Below are 20,998 nucleotides of genomic sequence, written 5' to 3'. Positions count from 1 at the left end.
TGGTTCCACTGATAACTAGATTTCCGAAAACCAAACCAAAACAACACAACAACAGAAAAAAAAATCCATCACCTGTGAATTGCTCAATTCATATTTTGGGTTGTTAAGCTGCTTCTTCTATTTCTCCTTCTTCTTTCTTCTTCCTTTTCTTTATTATCAGACTGGGTTTTATCAAGAATTGAGAAGAGCTGTTGTAATTAAACACAACTAAGAAATGAAGGGAAACTATATGACATGAGTAAGAGCCTTCCACACAACGGGAACCGAAGAGAGAACACATTCCAGCTTAGGCAGCCGTTTACAAACAACACTGAAACACAATTCCATTTAGATGTTGATGATCTCCTTTTTTCTCACCCTCTTCTCCAAACTGCCATTTAATCAGGTGTCTAAACACTCACAGAATATTGTCCCTCATAATTCAACTCCTGCTGCTCACTGCCTCATTTGTGGAAGGAATAATCTTTCCATTCATCACACCCATTCCCAGAGTAACAGATAGGGATGCTCCAGATGCCATGTCATGGTACTGTGGAAATCAACACCACAAATACCTCCTGAGAGAAAGAATAATGACATTTATGCCTAGATAGCTCTGAGAAGAACATCACAATTTGGAAATGCATTATTCAAGCTGAAGTCAGGGCACTGTTCACAGGGCAGTTGTGGGGAAGCTTATAGACCAGACAGCGTGGCAGCATACAGTCCCTCCTTCCCACTGAGGACTATTGCTGGTCCTCAAGGTTATGTTGACCCACAGTTCTCCCATCCTTCTGGGGAAAGTGGCTGAAGAAGCACAGTGTGCCTTTGAATTCTACCATCCGGTATTTCCAAATGTCATCTCTCAAGATCCTTTCTTATGTAAGCTCTGACTTTCATCATAACCAAAGGGAGGGGCAAGAGGGAATCTTTCTCCATCCAGTACTGGCAATAGCATCCTATGTGCCCAGATCCCATTTGTCACTGGCCTTCATTTAACCTCTGAAACCCACTTCTCACCAAATTATTGACTTAAATCACCATTCTTGCTTACATTATTATAGTGGTGAGGAAGAACAAAATAATAATAAACTAACAATATTCTCTACAAAACCAATGACTTGATACCATGTCTCTATCAATAATTGACATTTATATATTGATTTGTAATTCATTAAATACTATATATATATATATATATATATCATGTCTTATGGACCTCAAGAAAACCATGCAAGGTTAACTGTAACAGGTATCATGACTTTCATTTTAGAGATGCAGAAATTGAGACTCAGAGATGTTAAGGTATTTGCCTTCAGTCATATGTTTTGTGGGATTTGATCTTGAACCATGTCCATTACATCATGCTAACTCCTCATGTCTAGAATGGTGCCTACAAGTGTGATAGGAAGAATTACAGACGTACAGTTAGGAGGCCTGGGTTCAAGTCCAAATCCCAACACTTTCAAGCTGTCATTAGCTTTGGCAAGTAGCTTAACCTTCATCTCTCTGAGACCCAATTTTCTCAGCTATAAAATGAGGCATTTGAATTAGGTGATCTCTAAATTCTCTTTCAGCTCTAAATCTATGATTCTATTATCCTAAAATTCTCTTTCAGCTCTAAATCTATGATTCTGTTATCCTATAATTTCTAAGCCTCAGTTTTCTTCTCTGTTAAATGGGGAGAATTAGCATCATTGAATCCTCATCACAGGATTGCAGTACACAGAGAGATCATCATGAACTTTGTACACTTGAAAGTACTTTGAGGATAAAAAGTTATTGTATATGCTATAACATTTAATATAGAATTATACACTAACCATATAATTTTGTCATCATCACATTGATCTATCAGATGCTCCAATTCAGTGAAGTAATGTAAAATGTGATGTCCTCATGTATTAATTAATATGCCCTTTTGTCCCTATGGGTAAAAAAAGGAGCAATAATTATGACCTTCAGAGGACTGTGAAAAAATTGAGGCTCAGAAGACTCAGAGTCAATATACATATCCCAAAAATCTTCATGCCATTTAAAACTTTGATAGCTAATAAACAAAAACTATACCATGGAGAGTAAACTCTTTATGTGCTCTGGTCCTTTCCTAGGCAGAGATCTGTAGCACTCTGGTCATTAATAGCCCAGCCAAAATGAGCAAGACTGCACATTGTTCAGGGAAGAAACAAACAGCATTTACAGTTAATAATCCTAGACATTAACACTAATGAGTTTGATTTTATGAGTATGTGCTTGTGTGTATGTGTGTATTTAATGAAGTTCATTTTTACAGTCGGACTAAACTGGAACCTTGGCCTCTTCTCAAAAAACAAATAAACCAAGAAAGATGTGGGTTGGTCCAGTCTCTAGAATATGGTACATTGGAACAGGGAAATTTCCCTTTATGAAGGAACCATTCACTAGAGATACTGAAGAGCCATCACAAACCTTAAAAAAATTGTGATGTTTCTTAAGTGTCTCTAGAAAATGGCCTCTTGGCCAGTTTTATAGTTTGCATGGAGTCAATCATGGGGCCATCAACCTTTGGATTTTGCCATCCAGACATTGTCATAGAATTTGAGAGTTAGAACCTCAGAGGTCATCTAAGAGCGCAGCCTCTCCAGAAAGGGAATCCCCAACAAGTGGTCATCCAATCTCTGCTTGAGGACCTCTCAGAAGGGGAAACTCATCACCTTTTGAGGTAGCCTGTCCCATTTTTGAACATCCCTAATTACTAGGAAGCTTTTTCTGATATCAAGACTAAATTTGAAATTCTCACCCATTCTTGGTTCTGCCCTGTTAGGGCAAACAGAAAGGGAAACTTATTTCTTCCCCTTTTGTGACATACTTTCAAATACTGGAACACAGCTATCATGCCTCCCCTGAGACTTTCTTCTTCTGGGCTAATCATACCCAGTCCCCTAGTTTCCCCTCATATGGCAAGGATCCATGGTTCTTCACTATCTTGCTTGTCTTCATCTGAATACTTGCCAACTTATCAATGTCTTTCTCAAGCCACAGTGCCCAGAACGGAAAACAATACTCCAAGAAAGGTCTGACAAGGGTTGACTACAGTGAGATGATCACCTCCCTATTTCTGGAAGCTATGATACTCTTAATGTAACCCAACGTCAAATTTATTATTTTGGCTGCATATCACCCTGGTGATTCACAATGAGCTTGTAGTTCATTAACCCCTCCCCCTCAGTTATAATTCAGAACAACTGCTATCTAGATAGAGATCTTCCCCCAACTCATTTTTGTCAAGATGTTCTATAAGACTTTACCTCCATCCCTACTGAATTTCATCTTAGTATATTCAGCCCAATGCTCTCACTTGTCATGATCTTTGGGGATCCTGACTGTTATCCAGCAAGTTAGACATCCCTGCCAGTTTTGTGTCACAGAAAATTTGATCAGCATGCCATCTTTGCTCTTATCCAAGTCATTGATAAAAATGTCAGACAGCACATTGTCAAATACAGATCCCTGAGGTACTCCACTGGAGACTGGCTGCCATGCTGACATTAATTATCACCAACTGCCCTTTGAACTGTCCCATTCAGTAGATTCCCCTCCACCCAAGCCTCATGATCTAACAATGGTTAGTTAGTCCTTGGGTCTACTTACATGTAGGCTCCATTCAGCCAACCTAGTCCAACGCGACCTAATCCAATTCAGTGAGCATTTATTAAATGTCTGTCCAAAGCATTAGAGCTAAAATGAAGGGGAAAAAAGGTTCTTCCCTCAAGGAGTTTTTTAATGTAGTGGGAATGGAGGGAGGATATAATATATAAACAAATAATTGGGAATCTTTAATTCATTGTGTCTCCAGTGCCTCACATATAATAAAACTTAATAAATACATAGTGTTTGATGATAATGATGAACGGGTTGATAAGCATATATATATATATATATATATATATACATATATATGTATGTATAATGGTAAGAGAGAGAGAAAGAGGAGTGAGTATGGTGATCAGGAAACACTCCTTGAAATTCAAAGTAAATCACATTGTCAGGCAAGAAAACGAAAACCCCCCTTGTGGCTATGATCTAAGTGGTAGATAGATGTTGGTCTTGGTATGAAGGGTTTTCAGGTGTGGAATAGGATTGTCTACTCAATTTAGAATGCAGAACCATAGGCTCATATTTTAAAAAAAAAGCCCTTGCATTTATATAGTACACATTTTACACAGTATTTATATAGTACATTTATATAGTTTGTCAAGCCCTTTTCACAACAAATATAGTACAATGGAAAGGATACTGAATCGATAGTCCTAGAACCTAGGTTCATTGTTCATATCTTGTCTCAGGCATTTATTAACATATGACTCTGAGTAAGTCACTTAATCACTTTTCCTCAGTTTCTGTATCTGAAAAATAGTAATGTTACAAAAAATGAGGTACTTACCTCATAGAATTGTTTTGAAGACCAAATGATATAGCATATGTTAAGTGCTTTGTAGACCTCAAAGTACTTATAGAAATGCTAGCTCTTGGTTGGACCTCTCTAGATATGTGATTCTATTATCCTCAGTCCTGTGATGTATGAAATATGGTTATTACTACCCCTGTTTTGGAGATGAAGGAAATCAAAACTCCTAGAGATTGCATGGCTTTCTAGTCATATTCCTGGAACATAGCTGAACACAGACTCAAACTCAGGTCTCCCAGTTTCTAATCCCATGGTCTTCCCCCTCTCACCCCTCCCCCCATGCTGACTTTTAAATCAAACGTGGCCCAAAGTAGATGGAAAATAGCAAATGGCTCTCTCTCCTCATAAGGAAAAAAATGCTAAAAATAAAAACCTACACCATGAAAGCTGGCAAATATAAAAAATGGCAGCTATGACATGGAAAATGACAATTTTAGAGCAATTATAAACGCAAGGCAAAGTGCCATTAAAGTTAAAGCAATGTTATTAAAAGATGTGTTAATTTTCAGTTAAATTTTCTATAAAAGACCAATTAGTTTAAAAGGCTTGACAGCATTAACTATGAAACATAAGCTCTGGTAATTATACTTAAAAAAAAAGAATGCTTGGTTATAGCATACTAGAGAACAGCCCCAAACATTTTCACCCAACCATAGCTGCCTCAGCCTTCAGAACTCAGGCTAGATGGCACTGCGGGCTCAGATATCTAGATATGAATTTACTTGTCATTCATAGTGGTTGGTGTTCCTTTCACTGTTCAATGTTCTGCCTTCTCTCAGAAATCACAGAAAGAGCAAATGCCAATGCCAGGAGGGCCTTGGACATCTTCAAGTCTAAGGTTCTCCTTTTACAGATGAGGAAATCAGCCCAGAGAAGCTGTTACCTACCCAAGGTCACACAGCTTATCAATGACAGTGTTCATTCCACTGTACTGTTGCCCTCACAGGCAACAGACAAGGTCCTAACTAAGTTTTCTCATGCTATCTGGGGCCTACTAGGCAAAGTTCTGTAAATTATTTAAAAAATTACTTGTAAATTATTTGCAGGTGCTTTAAATAAGGTCAGAGACCATAGGGTAGATCCCATGGGACCTTACTCTGGATTGAATCCAATAAGCAATTATTAAGGGTCAGCTAGTTGGCATATTTGATGGAGCACTAGCCCTGGAGTCAGAAGAACTGAGTTCAAATCCAGCTTCAGACACTTAATAGCTAGGTCCATGGACAAGTTACTTGCCCTCCCCCAAACATTTATGAAGTGTATGCCAGAGGCAACTTGGTACAATGGTAAAGACCTGACTTATGAGCCAGAAGAACACAACTTCAGGTCCTGCTTCTGACATCTTACTGACTTATTGACCATTTTGAATTGATCTAATGCCCTAGGGTTCTAGACAACTCTCCAAAACTCCAAGTTCCAGAGGAGGTACTGTCTGCATTAGTACAGGTAATTTCTTCATCCAAAAGTGCCTCATCCTCTGTCAGTGAAAGCCTCAGCCTTGTTTTTTTCATTAGGTGATGGAGCCATACAGACAAAAATGAAAGAATACTTGCCCACAAAGAGCTAACAATCTACTGGGAGAGAAACTTGTATAGAAATAAAAAATACTAATAATAGCTAGCAATCGTATGGCAGCTTAAAATTGGCAAAGCACCTTACACCATCTCATTTGACCTGCACAATGACTCTGTGAGGTAGATGTTGTTACTATCCCTGTCTTACAGATGAGAAAACAGGGGTTGAAAGAGGTTAATTAATTAATCACACAATTAGTAAGATTCAAATCTAGAGCTCAGTATTTGATGTTGAGTCATTTCTGTCATATGTGACTCTTCGTGACCCCATTTGGGCTTTTCTTGGCAAAGATGCTGCAGTCATTTGCCAGTTCCTTCTCCAGCCTGTTTTACAGATGAGGAAACTGAGGCAAATAGAGTTAAGTGATTAGTCTAGAGTAACACAGCTGGTAAGTGTCTAAGGCAGGATCTGAATTCAGGTCTTCCAGGCTCAGTGCTCTATACACTACATGATCTACCTGCCCCATCTACTGAGACAACTAATTTGACAGCTATGTCAAGTTTGTTTTTTTAAGTAATTTTATTTAGGGTAGAAACTAACAACTCATAGGGGAAAGTCAGGAAAGGCCCTTTATAGGAGAGGGCCCTTGAGCTAAGCTTTGAGCTAAGGAAATTAAGAGGTAGAGATAAAGAGGGAGAACATTTGGGAAAGATCTGGAGGATAGACTGGACAAATTCAGGGAGGCAGAAGATTGAATGTCATTTATGAGAAATGGGCCAGGATAGTTGGAATACTGCAACACCCAAGTGCATGAATAGGAGTTTTGTGAAATCATTGGGGAAAGACTGATTGCAGCTAGTCTGTGAGGGACTTTAAACATCAAAGAGTGATGTTTGTATCTTGTCGCAGAAGCAGAGACAGGGAACAGGTAGCTATTGAAACTTCTTGAGCAAGGGAGTGACAGACTGGTCAGACCTGTGGTTTGGAAATATCAATTTAGCAGCTGTGTAGAGAGTGGTTTGGAAAGTCTTCAGACCCATTTGTGGGTCTCTGCAGAGTAACACTCTCCCAAATGCGAATATCCACTGATAGCAGTTACTAGGACAGCATCAGTTATAAGGCACAGGGCTAAATTGGACAAATGCCTTTCCCTCTTTACATCATAGTTTCCTTCCAAGATTTTTTCCAGCTCTAAATCTATGACTCTGTGTTTGGGAACCAACAGCAGAAAGAGAGATGTTGTGTAGGCAAGCTTACAGCATTATCTTTAATTATGACTCAGATTTGCATAGCACATAAGATTCATAAAGCACTTTCATAGAGTCATCATTAGTATGGATTTCATTAATTGCCTCTTATCAAGCTTACTGCCCCCTCAGATCCCCAGATCTTTTTTCAGATGAATTGCTGTCTATTCATGCCTCCTCCATTTTGAAAACTTTAAACTCTAGCATCAGACTTTTCCATTTGTCCTTAGTATAGTCCATGTTATTTGCTTGGGCCCAATGTTTTGGCTTCTCGGCATATTTGTGACTTCCAACAGTGCCATGAGATATATCTGTTATCTCCCCAATGGAACTTAATTTAAAAACTTGAGCAGGATACCATACTATGACTTTGTCCAGGACATTGATAACAAGTCTCAAAGTGGCACAGGGTCAGTTACAGAACCTGATCTAGCAACTTGGTAACCCTGTCAAAAAAAGGCGATCATTCTGGAATGGCCCAATTAGAAAGGACTTCCCCATATCTCAGGTGACCTAGAATGAGCAGAGATGATGATAATAAGGGAGGAAAAGAAGGGAATAAACATTTATTTAGCATCTCTGTGTCAGACACTGTGCTAAGTACTTTAAACATAATATCTTAATAATTATCTTGTTATGCATAATAACACTAAGAGCTAGGCACTTATACTTTCAGGTTTGCAAAGTCACATATGTGCATATATGTATACGCATGTACATCTACAGTCTCATTTTATCCTTACAACCCTATGAGACAGGTGCTATTATGATCTCCATTTAACAGAAAAGAGAACTATGATTGGGAAAGGGTAGAAGATTTGCCTAGGGTCACACAGCTAGTAAATATTTGAGTCAAGATTCAAACTCAAGTCTTCTGGACTATGTGCTATACCACTTAATTGCCTCTGAACTGAAAATCATCTGTTTCTATGTTGGCATGCATACTCTGGGCTTTTCTAATAATGATTTGGATCATTTTCTCTGGGCAGTTCTCCTGGGACAGTAGTAAGCAAAGCGGGAAATGCTTGCACTAGCATGCTCATACTGGGATGCTGTTGCATAGATAGTGATGAGGTGGTGAGAAGTGCCACACACCCGCTATCAACATGCCTGTTGTAGCATGCAGGAAGCTCCAACTTCTATCTTTTATGTGTTCTAAAGAGATCGGGCTATTCCTCGCAGCTTTGTCATCATGCACAAAAAGACTCTGAGTTTTTTCTTTTTTTTGCTTTTTGGAGGACAATTGGGGTCAAGTGACTTGCCCAAGGTCACACAGCTAGTTTTTGTATTAAGTATCTGAGGCCGGTTTTGAACTCAGGTCCTCCTGACTCCAGGGCCGTTGCTCTGTTCACTGTGCCACGTGGCCGACCCAACTCTTGAGTTTTTCTAATAAGGATTTGGATCATTTTCTCTGGACAGTTCTCTTGGGGCATCAGTAAGCAAAGCAGGAAATGTGATTAGGTGCCTAACCCGTACTTGTGTTAGCAAGGTAGCATGGACATCCTAGTTTCTTGTTGTGTAAATAGCTAGGAAGTTGTGAAAAATTGGGCACACTCACTATGTCCTAGCGTGTTTTTAAGTTCAACTTTTGTCATATGTGTTGCTCTAAATAGACTGGACCATTCCTTAGAGTTTTGTCATCACCCACAAAGAGACCTAAAGACCCAAATGACACTCCTCACACACAAGTCACTGAAAGGGCTACGCAGCAGCTGATTTTTGGGGAACCAACAGCCCAAAAAGAGATGTTGTATAGGCAAGCCTATAGCATTGTCTTTAATTATGACTCAGATTTGCATAGTACATAAGATTTATAAAACACTTTCTTCATAATAGTTCCGAAGGGGGGTTGGAGAAACACCTTTATAACCATTTTGTAAAGGAGGCCACGTGACCTCAGAGGGGTTAAAGGGACTTACCCACAGTCACACGGTAGTGAAGCAAGTCAAGAATTGAAACCCAGCTTCCTAAGTCGGTGCTTTTCCCACTGTATGCACCATGTTGCCTTTTGAAAATCCACTATGCTCCACCTATGGCACTGCTGTGCATTCTGAGTGAGTACAGTTGAAGAAATAGAATTGTGAGTTACAGGACCAGCCTAGGATAGAAGGTATGTGTCACTGTCAAAAGACCTGAGCAGCATAAAATTTGGTCACGCAACTTTAGAGTGACTCGCTCAGAAATCCTGCCTTTTGATAAACAATTTTGAAGGCATTGTTCTCTGTGACAGTGAACAGCCCCACAATTTCATAACCAGGCCATTTCACCGCTTACTCCAGGATGGGGCTAGGCACACAGTAGGCACCCAGTACAGATTGTTGACTGATCAGCTGAAAAGATTAGGCCATTTCACAGTAATATATTTCAACACTGACAGAGGAAAAAACTGTTGAGGTCAGGTTCTAAAGATGTGACAAAAATGAATCTTACATTTTGACAAGAAAAACTATTTTGCAGTTAACTTTAAGGGAAGATCATGGTGCTATAGAATTTTTTTGTAAGTAGGAGGTCTTAGCAGTCATCATAAGAAGAAACTGAGATGCAAGAAATGGTCAGAGATTTGCTGATAGTCACAAAACTGATTCTGGCAGAGATGAGACTAGAAACTTTGTTCTAATTCTGGTCTCCTACCATCTTTGCCAGGCAATAAGACTAAGGAATTATCTCTCAAAACATTTTTTTTCTTTTTGCATTTTGGAGGGGGGAAGGCAGGGCAATTGGGGTTAAGTGACTTGCCCAAGGTCACACAGCTAGTAAGTGTTAAGTGTCTGAGGCTGGATCCGAACCCAGGTCCTCCTAACTCCAGGGCCGGGGTTCTATTTACTGCACCACCTAGCCACCCCTGTCAAAACATTTTTTAAAGCAGTGCTGTTGGTTTTCCCTTCTGAAAAATCCATGTTTCATCTTTTCTTCTCCCCCAATTTTCCCCAGCCAGTTACAAGGAGACAGTGTGATATAGGTGGAAGAACCCTGAACCAGGGGATCAGGAGAATTGAATTCGAATCTTCTTACAATAATTAGCCATGGGACATATCAAGTCACTTCTCCTCATGCTCTGGGCCTTACTTTCCTTACTTATAAAATTACAGAGTTGGGTTTGATTATCTTTGAAGTCCAATCAAGCCCTGGCATTCTGTTATAGAAACCTTATCAAGGCAAGAGATAGTTTAATCTATTTGATTTCAGATACTTCTTTGGGCCCCTTTCACACTGGACTATGTCACTTTAACCAAGCTTGAAAGGCACTCATTTGGCATGAAATTAATTTTTAAATGCCCATTGTTTTCCTCACAGACCAGTGATTTTATGGATTTTGGCAAAGCGTCAGTGGAGAGGAAGCCTTCCTTAATAAGCCACACTTAGCCTAGACCCTAGAGGTTTTAAAAGGAAACAGCAGGATCCCAGCTCATCATAAATTTATCTGGCACAGATTCAGGGTATTTAAATTGATACACACGTCTATGTCTGAACATTAGCAGAACATGTCCTAAATTGTTTACCACATGGCCTCAGGATGGCTCCCAGAGGCCTGGCCCGGTGACACATCATAACATCAGCAGAGTATACAAGCCATTTTCTCTCTGGAGTATTGGTGGCCAGTCACTGGAGCTAGCCTAGTCTTTCTCAACCTCTAAGCTGGGGTAAATAGTGCCTTCAGAGCCCAAGCAAAGCCTCCCTAAAGAGCACAAATTTTATAATTCCATTTCCTTAAGCTCGTTAGCCATGAAGGATAAGAAATGGAGGCCGTTCTTGCCTTGCCACTAACACCAATTATGGGAAACATAAATCATTCAAATTTTCGTTCTTTAATAAAAATCTGCCTGAATGGGTCTTTAAAAGGAAGACTCTGGTGTTGGAGCCTAATGGGATAGAAGGGAAGGGAGTAATTGGAGGCTGCTGTCTTTTCACTTCCAACATAAAATTATTTGAAGAGACAGGCCAGAACTTTGAACAGGAAAAACCCAGAAAAGTTGTAATTTGAATGTCTGCTGTTGTGACTTTAATGGTGTTTTTGCTTAAGGAGAGTTTCTTTCATGTCCCTAGACATACTTCAATGACAACATCCTCACCCTGATCCGGACGCTGGTCACGGGAGGAGCGACTCCAGAGCTGGAAGCCCTGATTGCTGAGGAAAATGCCTTACGAGGTGGCTACAGCACCCCCCAGACATTGGCCAACAGGGATCGATGTCGGGTCGCACAGTTAGCCCTGCTGGATGGGCCTTTTGCAGATTTAGGGGTAAGCTTCTGAGCCCCCTCCTACCTTGCCACTGCCAATTTGGTAATGCCCTGATTTTGCCATCACTTTTTAATGAAACAATAACAAATCAAGTATCTCTGTTCCTTTCCCTACTCCACTTATCTGCTCCCCTCTACCTGGTCAATGATCTATTCAAGACTTTTTTTCCATGAAATGGGCAGTTTCAGATTAGTAATTCTCCTGAAAATTCCACTAAATGCTTCTATTATTCATCTCCTGCCTCTTACCTGGCCTCAGCTAACCTTCCCCCACCCAGCTAAGACCTTTGGGTCAGTGTTGACAAAGATCAAGGCATCTATGCAAAAGTCCCAGGTGCCAGTCTAGACATTTCAGCTGAAGTGAGTGGCTGCTGTTTATAGAGCCCTTAGGAGTATAAGACCACAGATCTAGAATTGGAAAGGATCATAGAGGTCATCTGACTACAAATGAGAAAACAAGGATCAATAAAGAGCAAGTGACTTTGCCAATTTGAACCCATGTCCGTTGAGCCCTTTCTCCATTGGCACTTACCAAGCTCTGTTCATACATTATCTCAGTTGATCCATCCAATAAACTTTCCCAGCAAGGGAGCATAAATATTATTAGCCCTTATTTTAAAATGAGGAACCAGAGTCTTAAAGACATAAAAATGTTCTTCCCAATGCCCCCAAACTAGTAAATGGAGGAGCCAGGACACAAACCCAAGTCTTCAGAGTTCCTGGCACTCTCACTTTCTGCCTTGTCTTGCTATCTCAAATAAATATCTGGTTCCATCAGCCATTTCTCTTATGTGATTCTATATGATGACGGTAGTAGTAGGATAAAATACTGTGCTTGGCAGGCATACATTTTCCCTTGGTTAAACTACTAGATTAGTACCAACTACGCGATGTTATCTGGCGCCTATAAGGATCCACTGAATTCACAATTCAGTAACAATCGTCTTTGCTTTCATGTCCCATGCTGGCCAAGTGATGGTTGTGTTTGCTGTCCCAGTCAGGTGGAAGGCAATTGTGAAATGATCAGAGCTGTGATTGCCAGTAATTCAGAATTCAGACCTTGGCTCTTGGGAAACACATTCCCTCCCGCCCTCTCCTGCCATCGCCGAGGTCTGCAAATGGTGCTTTTCACACAATCCTTACCTGCAAGTGCATGTCGCCCTCATGCTTGGTGGCATCTCTCCTCCTTGCTGGGGTTTTAATTATCACTAGGGCAAGTTTTGACAACACCGTCAAATCAAGCAAAGCGCAGCACAGTGGGTCCTTGAGAACCAGAGCAAAGTTTAATCATTCTTTCAAAGAGACCGTATTTCTCTTCTTTTCCTGATTGAAAGCTCTCAGTCCCCAAAGCTTTCTGCTTCCAATTAAAATCAGACTTGCTTTCTCTTCTCTCTTTTCCCAAGTTTGGCCAATTCTGTTCAGGTGAAGTTACTGGGGGACACCCCAGCATGTGTCTATCATCACCTGTTCAAGGAGATAGAAACAACTAGCTATAAACTGTTAACCAGGTGACTGCTTTGTAATTGTCCCATTGGCACAGAGCTCCATCTGAAGAGTAATACCCTCATCCCTAAAAGGGCTTTAATACAGATTCCTTTCCTCCTTAATCTCTATTCTCAGACCAATAAAAATTATATAGGTATATGGATATACAATATATGTATATACATATGTGTATATGTATATAATTGCTTTTCTCTTTTCATGTGTTGTCTCCCAGGATGGTGGTTGTTATGGTGACCTATTCTGTAAAGCGCTAAAGACCTACAATATGCTCTGCTTTGGAATATACCGGCTGAGAGACGCCCATCTCAGCACACCAAGCCAATGCACCAAACGGTGAGTACTTTCTGCTGCTGTTCCAACATATGGAGCGGTAGGTGCCCACTCAAATGGCATAGGGAGAGAATCATAGGTGAGGCTCATGTCTGCAGTGGACAAATGGTTCTCCTCTCAAGAGATCCAATGCCCCTCCTCCACCGCCCAGCCCTCACCCCAAACCAAAGCTGTGCTGATGCATGAAAAGACTCTCTTTCAGACAATTATCTGAGGCTGAGATATTGGGATAAGGAAAAAGCACCAAGGAAAATGCTTATCACGTCCTATGAGCCAGAATAGGAAATATTGGTGCATGTACATATCTATAAAAATGCACCCTAGATCTACCAGCTATGTCTGACTGTGTTTGCATAACCCCAAATATTCATGTGTTTCATGTATTTATAGACCAAGCACCTGCTTATTAAATACATTTATGTGTATCTTTTGCTTTAACATAGCCTAATTTCCTCCTGTATCTCTCCCTTTTTCCCTTCCCAGAGAACCATCCCATATGTACTTTTTAAAAAAAATCTGAAAAATTCAGTTATTTGGATATTTGGCATTGTATAGTATCTTTTCTACAATATTAAAATATCACAAGATGATAGATTTAGTGCTGGGAGGGAATTTAGAGTTCCTGTAACCTGACCCCTTCATTTTATTTAGGAGAAGGAAACTGAGGTCAGAAAGGGTAAGTCATTTGCTCAAAGTCACATAGGTACTAAATGACAGAGGTGAGATTCCAAGTTCAGGTCATGTGACCTTCAAATTCTTTCCATTGTGCCAAAATATACTCAAAGGATAGGATCATGTGTTATACTTCTTGACCATTTAGAGTCCCCAATGAGGTTTAGTTTAAGTGTCTGATTATAATGTTGACAGAAATGGATCCTGTGTCCTATGTTCAACAGTGAGGGCGATTTTGTGGTAGACCTGTGAATAATGGCAAATACCTTCCTCAATCAGAATTAATATAAGCTTTTTCTTCTTGTGCAATTGTAAAAACACATGACAGGTACAGAAAAAAATGAATTTTGTATAACTAACTACAGGAAAAAAGAACCTAAAAGGCACAAAGAAACAGAAAAAAAAATGTGCTTAAGAAACAAGGGTTGGTTGAGGGAGAAGTGTGTGAATCAAAGCGGACCATAAAAGTAACATTTTCCCCTGTTCCCCATTTTGACTCTACGCAAGAACCAAATATCTGAAACTTGAGAGGGAGACTTTTAAGGATAATCAGAATATCAAAGAGTTAGAAAATTAGCTTTCAGGGAGATAGAAGACTACATGGGATGGTTTCTTGAAATCATTAATTAATGGATTTAAAAACAACAACAACGACAACTTCTAGGCAATATGCCTAGAACTTGGAATTAAACAAAAAAAGCAAAAACAGTAGCTGCCCCCAAGGAGCTTACATTCTATTGGGGAGACATCAATACATAGAGATAAATATAAAGTTGGTGGAAGGTAGTCTTAGAAGAGACTTCTGAAGGATTAACAGAAGTAACGTCCTCTCTGATTAGGAACAGAAAAGAGGGTCCAACCCTCCTTACAATTCTTGTCTCCTTGAAGCTCCATTTCTCATTTCTTTTGCAGATATGTCATCACCAACCCTCCGTATGAGTTTGAGCTCGTGCCCACCGACCTGATCTTTTGTCTGATGCAGTTTGACCACAATGCTGGACAGTCCAGGGCCAGCCTCTCTCACTCCTCTCACTCTTCCCAGTCCTCCAGCAAGAAAAGTTCCTCTGTTCACTCCATCCCTTCCACGGCAAATCGGCAGAACCGCCCCAAGTCCAGGGACTCTCGGGACAAACAGAAGTATGTGCAGGAGGAAAGACTTTAATATGTACACCCACCCCCACCGTGTGTGAAACTGTATCTGCCACTCATTCCCCCAGTCGGTGTCCCCAATAGTAACTTCCCTCGTCCTCCCCTTCCAGTTCTCTCCCCCTTTTTATACACATATTTTGCATATGTATGATAGTGTGCATGTGACTGTCATTTTTATGTTACCACCATAAAACCCTTAAGCACAACAGCCACTAAGCAGACAGACGGACCAAAAGTTATTTATGAGTCTAGGGGAAAAAAAAAATCATAGGCATGCTAAAAACATAAATAACTCACTGCAGAAATGATTCTACAGATTAGTGGAGAGAGGCTATCCAGTGTGAACACTCCTTAGCAAAGGCAAAGCTATACCAAGAAAGTTCTAAAATGCAGAAATGCTGATGCATCAGACTGCTTTGGGGGTATTTTTTAAAATACTCACAAAAAATTTCATGCATTTATTTGAAAGAAGCAAACAAAGAGGGAAACAAAGAAATAAAAAAAGCTAGTGATTGTCTCCACTCTCCCGACTAAAAATTGTGAAGCATTTGAGAGGCCTACCCTGCTTGCTTGGATTATTATTATTATGAAGCACCTGTGTCCAGCAAACTAACGTCAGGGATTCCTCTTTTAAGGCCTTTCTTGTTCATGATCTTCTGTTGGAAAGCATTTCTATCCCATTTTTTTTGAATAAACAATAACAGTATTCCATTCATGGAGACAGCAAACTCTAGTAATTTAATTTAACTAAAAAGGGGTCTAATTGCATATTGAATTGTTAGTCTGTCTCTGTGTGCTGCCACATAGAAAACTGTTTTTTTTTCTTTTCCTTTTGACATTTGGGATGAAAAGCCATATGTATCATAAATATCAGATGTAAGTCATTAAAAACTGCCTTCCTGGGACTTTTACATCTTTTCAAAGGTGAATCACTCACCTTATGTACAGAATAAATAATGCTCAGAAAAGAGCAAGTATTTTTCCACATATCCTCAGGGGATCTTCACCTCCCCCAACCCCATCTTGGTCGATTTGTGTAGGCCCTGATCCCTGGCACTATGTGGGTCTGATACAATGAGACAGCCAAGGAAGATAAAACAAGAAACAGATAATATTTTTCTAGGTCGCAGTGTGCAAAAGTAAATCAGAATGTGCAATGGAGGCGAAGCCCACGAAGACCAAAGGCAGCCAGTGCCCTTGAGAAGTCACGGCTTCTGGTCGTATTGTCCCCAGCTGTCCAAGGGAACCGAAGGGTTCTTTTTAAAGTAGCCCAAGTCCTCTTCATGCCTTGGCTCATCTCATTAGCCAAGTGAAAAAGGAAGGGGGAACCCCCCAACCCACTACCTAGTCAGGCAGGCCTAGTCAGGGAGGATCACAGTGGGCCAAAAACTCTTGGTGTATCCCCCTTTTTACAGTAGCCAGATAAAGGACCTGTAAACTGCCTCACACCCCCCCCCCAATGCAGAAGTCAGTGTTCTTTAGCAGACAGTTCACATGCCAGTCACAGAAATGCTTCTTAAAAACCAGCCGATCCCACTACAGCCAAGCCCTGGCATCTTTTGAGATTGGACAGCTAGTGGAAACAGCCTGGTGTGGTGATTAGGAAAGCATGGTTTGATTTGTTGGGGGATTTTCCCCCCAGTTCTCTTAGCTGGTACTGGGGAGTAGGGGTGGAGGGTGGACTTGGGGGTGGGGATGACAAAAGTGCCATAGCTGTCCCATCCTGGGAAGAGGTTTGGGATTCATATTTCAGAGTACAGGTTCTTGATCCCCTACTCTCCCAAGCATGAGACTTTTTTTTTTGGAGATTTTCTTGCTGTGTGAATGGGCAAACCAGGGGAGGCTTTGCCGGCAGGCACCTCCCTAGAACCATACCAGCACTAGGGAATCGGGGCAGTACAAGGTTCATAACAATCATGGGTGGGTGGGGGGGGAGTAATCACCTGCAAATATATATATATATTATATAATATTATATATATTAAGATGGGTTACAAACCCTGTGAGTTGAAGGTCTCCAATTATTTTTGTCCAAATATATATATTGAGATATATATTATATTATATTATCTATAGCTATATATAACTCTATATACACTAGCTCTGGATCATGAAAATTTTTCATGCATCCTTTGCAAAGAAGGTTATAAAGTTATGCCCTCAGAACATTTATAACTACGAGGATGTGCCAGTTAAAGTTGTCAACAGGAAATATGACAGTTTCAAAGCATTGTAAAACTTACAGAGCTTACTTCTCTCTCTAAAGTGCAACAAGGATGAGTAGAATGGGCCAAGGTATGATCATTAATGGTTCTGCATGCCCTAGCCTCTGCTGTGGGTTTTCTTCTATAACGCTGTCCTTGTGAAAATTTGTGGAATTAAAAACAACACCAAGAACAACAACAAGCAAAAAAAGGAGTTACAAACTTTATTCTGTTATGGCTTTGTTTATTTTATCGTTATTTTTTGTGGTTTTATTTCTCTTTGCTTCCTCCTCTTCCCTCAACTTCCTGTGTCCCTTCCCTCGTCCCCCATCTCCCAAGTGGCCCAGAGCAAAAAGTCTGCACTGCTGCTGCTGCTGCTGCTGGAATTCCTCCCCCCCACACACACGCCGGACCCCTCTCCATCTTTTCCATTCCCTCCCCTAGATGTTTTGGTTGTTGTTTGGGGGTTTTTGTTTTTTGTTTTTCTTCCTCGGGTGATTCACCTCTTTCCAGTTTGCCTTTAATCTGCACGTGTCCTTGCTGTCCCACCTTGGTACCTTGCTCAAAGACCAGAGTCATTTTCCTTTCATGCTTCATTCAGTCCTCTCCTCACCATCCCATCCTCTCCATCACCAGTCTGTCCACATCTTCGAACATCTTCCTGTTTATCTTGGCAATAGCTACTGAATCAAGTCATGATGCCAGTTGATAAACCTTTTTTTGGAAAACATGTGCAGCTTTTCCATCTGGCAAACGTGCTTCTCTGTTAACTTTTTCTTCCTTTTTAAAAAACTATTTGGAAGCAGGAGGAACGATTTTGAATGACCAAAAGGAATGTTCACACGTGTGTTAGTTTGCTATGCCCTCGATTTAGAAGTGGTTTGACTAGATTATAAGATGGTCCACTCTCAACTATCTAGACACTGGTTATTTGATTTGGGCATTAAATATATACCTATCTCCTGCTTTTTCAATGTGTTGCTGCCCACAGTGAATACTGATCAGAGGCTGGGTGCACACAAAGGGGGAATTAATTCAATTTCAAAACAATAACAACAATATGGTTCCTTGTTAGTGACTCTAATATGGTTTGATGGGGATGAAGTGAGAACTCTCCTCTGAGATGGGATTTGGGGATTATCTGTACATTTCATTAAACCTGTGAGCTAACCCTGTTCTCCATTAACACAGATAATTGAGAGTTGACTGTATTTGTATAATGGTGTGTTCAGTGTTGCTGATGGAAGGAAATTCAATTCAACAAACATAAATTAAGCACTATTTTGTTTACTAAGGACTAAACCAGTGAGATAATTGTAGCAAAGTATGCCTTCCAAGAGCCAATAATGTCCTCTCCACCAGTCTTTGCTCTTCTCCCTCTGGTAGAATTTGTACATTCCTCTTTCAGGGGTGTATCTGTCTACTCAGGGAAAGGAGTACACATGCCTTGTACGTTCTCATACTAATTTCAAAAACAAAACAAAACAACAACAAAAACAACCAAACATACAAACAAAAAAACAAGCAAATAAATAAGAATATGAGAGCAAAGAACCCCAAAGTCATTTTGAAATAAAACAGTACCTTTGAAGGGGGAACATCCTCGAAACTCACTTGATCACTTCCTCTAGTCTAAACTAGATGATGTTTCCTACTCACTCAATCCCATTTGCTTTGGCTTTGAAAAGAGGTCATCAAATGATTTGATGAGATACAAGGTTCCATAAAATCCTGTTCATCCTAAAATGCTAAGAACTTGATTAAATCATTAATTTTTTAGTGATGGGGATGAAGTTGAAACTCTTGTCAGAGATTAAGATTTGGGATTGCCAATACTCCCCAGTGACCGAATCTAGGTGTATAAAAAGAACATTTCTTAACTCAAAAAAATAAATAATAATAATAAAATAAATGTTTGCACAAAAACAGAGGCTTCTCAAAAAAAAGATAAATATTTATGACTGTGAAAGTTTAAATGTCATTAATAAGTATAATAATTGCTATTTAAAATTAGCCCACTAGATTTACTTTTTGAAGTGTGTTGAGGTTCTTGATCAGTCCCTTGGCTGATACTGTTGCTATCCTCACTTTTGACCCTAGTATATGCATTCTAAAATGAGGGAAGGATAGATTAATTGTCACTTTTTGGAGGTGGAAGGGGACACCTTAGATACAGATCAGTTCATTGACATTAAGCACCAAGTTTAATGGGCCAAGCACTAAGACAAAAATGAAGCAGTTCCTGTCCTCAAGCATCTTATGCTCCATTAAGGGAAACAACAGGCCCCTAAAATAGGGATAGTAGAAGGTTATTTGAAGGAGTAAGATAAAGGAGGGAAGTAATCAGAAAAGGCCTTATGTAAAAAGACGATGAGCTGAGTCTGGAAGGAGACTAGCTGTGTAGGAGGGAAACTTTTGCTTGCTCTACAGCAGTAAGAAAAGAGAAAAGGTATCTGTTCTACTTCAGACAATGATAACAGTCTATCACATTGCTCTAACAATATCACTTTAGAAGGAGAGATGGTGGGACAAAAACTACAGGCTTCTTCTAAAACAAGCGATAGCAAAAAGCAATGTCTCCGTCAATTATACAGCCAGTCACTTCTTTCTCAAAGCATAAAGAAGTGGCACTTAACTCAGATTTCTTTATGGAGTGGGTCATGGGGAAGGGTCCCTGCTTTCTGTCTATGGAAAATTCACCGGAGTCTACAATGATGCTCCACCAAAACACAAGCAAAGATCTATCCACCATGCATCTCTGGTTTGAGCCCCAAAGGAGAAGAAATGGCAGAAGGAAACAATGTTGATGCTACCAATATGCAAGGCAGGCTGCATTGTCGACCTCATCATGGCTTAAGCCTTTTCTTCCCTTCAAATAAAATGTTCTTCCCATTGAAAAACTGCCCTGGAAGTAATCTAAAAAGTTCCAGATAATGAAAATAGTCCAACTTCTGTGCAAATTGATTCCCTGCTCTATAGAAGAGGAGGGCTTGGTAGGCAATCACAGTGAAGAGAGGAGGCTGGAGAAGAGGACGAAACACTCAGGAGACTCCGTGTAAGAAGAACAAGGTTTTCAACAACTGGGTTTTGCCTTTAAAAGGCAGGAGTTCATTGTTATCTCTCTGTTATTTTCAATTGTTGTTTCTATCCAAAGGAAATCTTTCTTTTCAAATATTTTATCTCTAAGCTTCAGCCTGTGGTATGGGAGAAACTCCAAATGCTTTTGTTGCATCTTTTTTTCCCTCCCCCTTTTCTGTTCTCTTGAGAGGAGTTATTGTGAAAAGACTAAATTGCACAGTGCTGTCAGAACCTGCAGAACTAGCAAACAGACCCAATTACCTCTACCACGGAGCTGGTCCTCTGACTTCTAGATGAATACTCAGAAACAATTGGAGTGCAGATTTGGCCAAGCCAGCCTGGGGACTCAGTGGGATATAGATCAGGACTCTTCTCTATCTATATCTTGCCACTAGACCCAGATGTCTCTGGAGGACAAAGTGAGGCTGGTGACTTTGCATAGCCCTCCCTCACTCAAATCCAATTCACTTGCAAGTCATGACATCACCTTCCTGATGTCATGGTCCTCTTTAAGAATGAAGGACAAACAATGATCTTTGAGTAGTAGCAGCTGCCCCACTGGGGACCCACCTGACCAGTTCCAGAACCTTCCTTCCTTCCTTCCTTCCTTCCTTCCTTCCTTCCTTCCTTCCT

The 20,998-nt window shown here is 40.3% G+C and overlaps 1 protein-coding gene across 7 annotated transcripts in view; it reads left to right on the top strand.

The window, feature by feature from the left end:
- KCNMA1 (potassium calcium-activated channel subfamily M alpha 1) overlaps window positions 1–20,998 on the top strand; it is a 917,791-nt gene that overhangs the window by 881,724 nt on the left and 15,069 nt on the right. For 4 of the 7 annotated variants that reach the window (XM_069068324.1, XM_069068320.1, XM_069068318.1 and 1 more), the window contains 3 exons: window positions 11,233–11,427; window positions 13,147–13,265; window positions 14,847–16,977. In XM_069068324.1, the coding sequence (XP_068924425.1) occupies window positions 11,233–11,427; window positions 13,147–13,265; window positions 14,847–15,096 (564 nt within the window). In that variant the 3' untranslated portion in view covers window positions 15,097–16,977. Of the gene's footprint in view, window positions 1–11,232; window positions 11,428–13,146; window positions 13,266–14,846; window positions 16,978–17,349; window positions 17,379–20,998 lie in introns of those variants that run through there. The other 3 variants (XM_069068323.1, XM_069068322.1, XM_069068316.1) reach the window with 2 other exon arrangements.

This window comes from Petaurus breviceps, unplaced genomic scaffold, assembly GCF_028583685.1.
Source record: "Petaurus breviceps papuanus isolate PSGF00001 unplaced genomic scaffold, PetGlider_PUasm1.0 90762, whole genome shotgun sequence".
NCBI classification, from domain to species: Eukaryota; Metazoa; Chordata; class Mammalia; order Diprotodontia; family Petauridae; genus Petaurus; species Petaurus breviceps.
The sequence above is the reverse complement of the archived record's forward strand: the minus strand, read 5'-3'. Positions and strand labels throughout refer to the sequence as shown.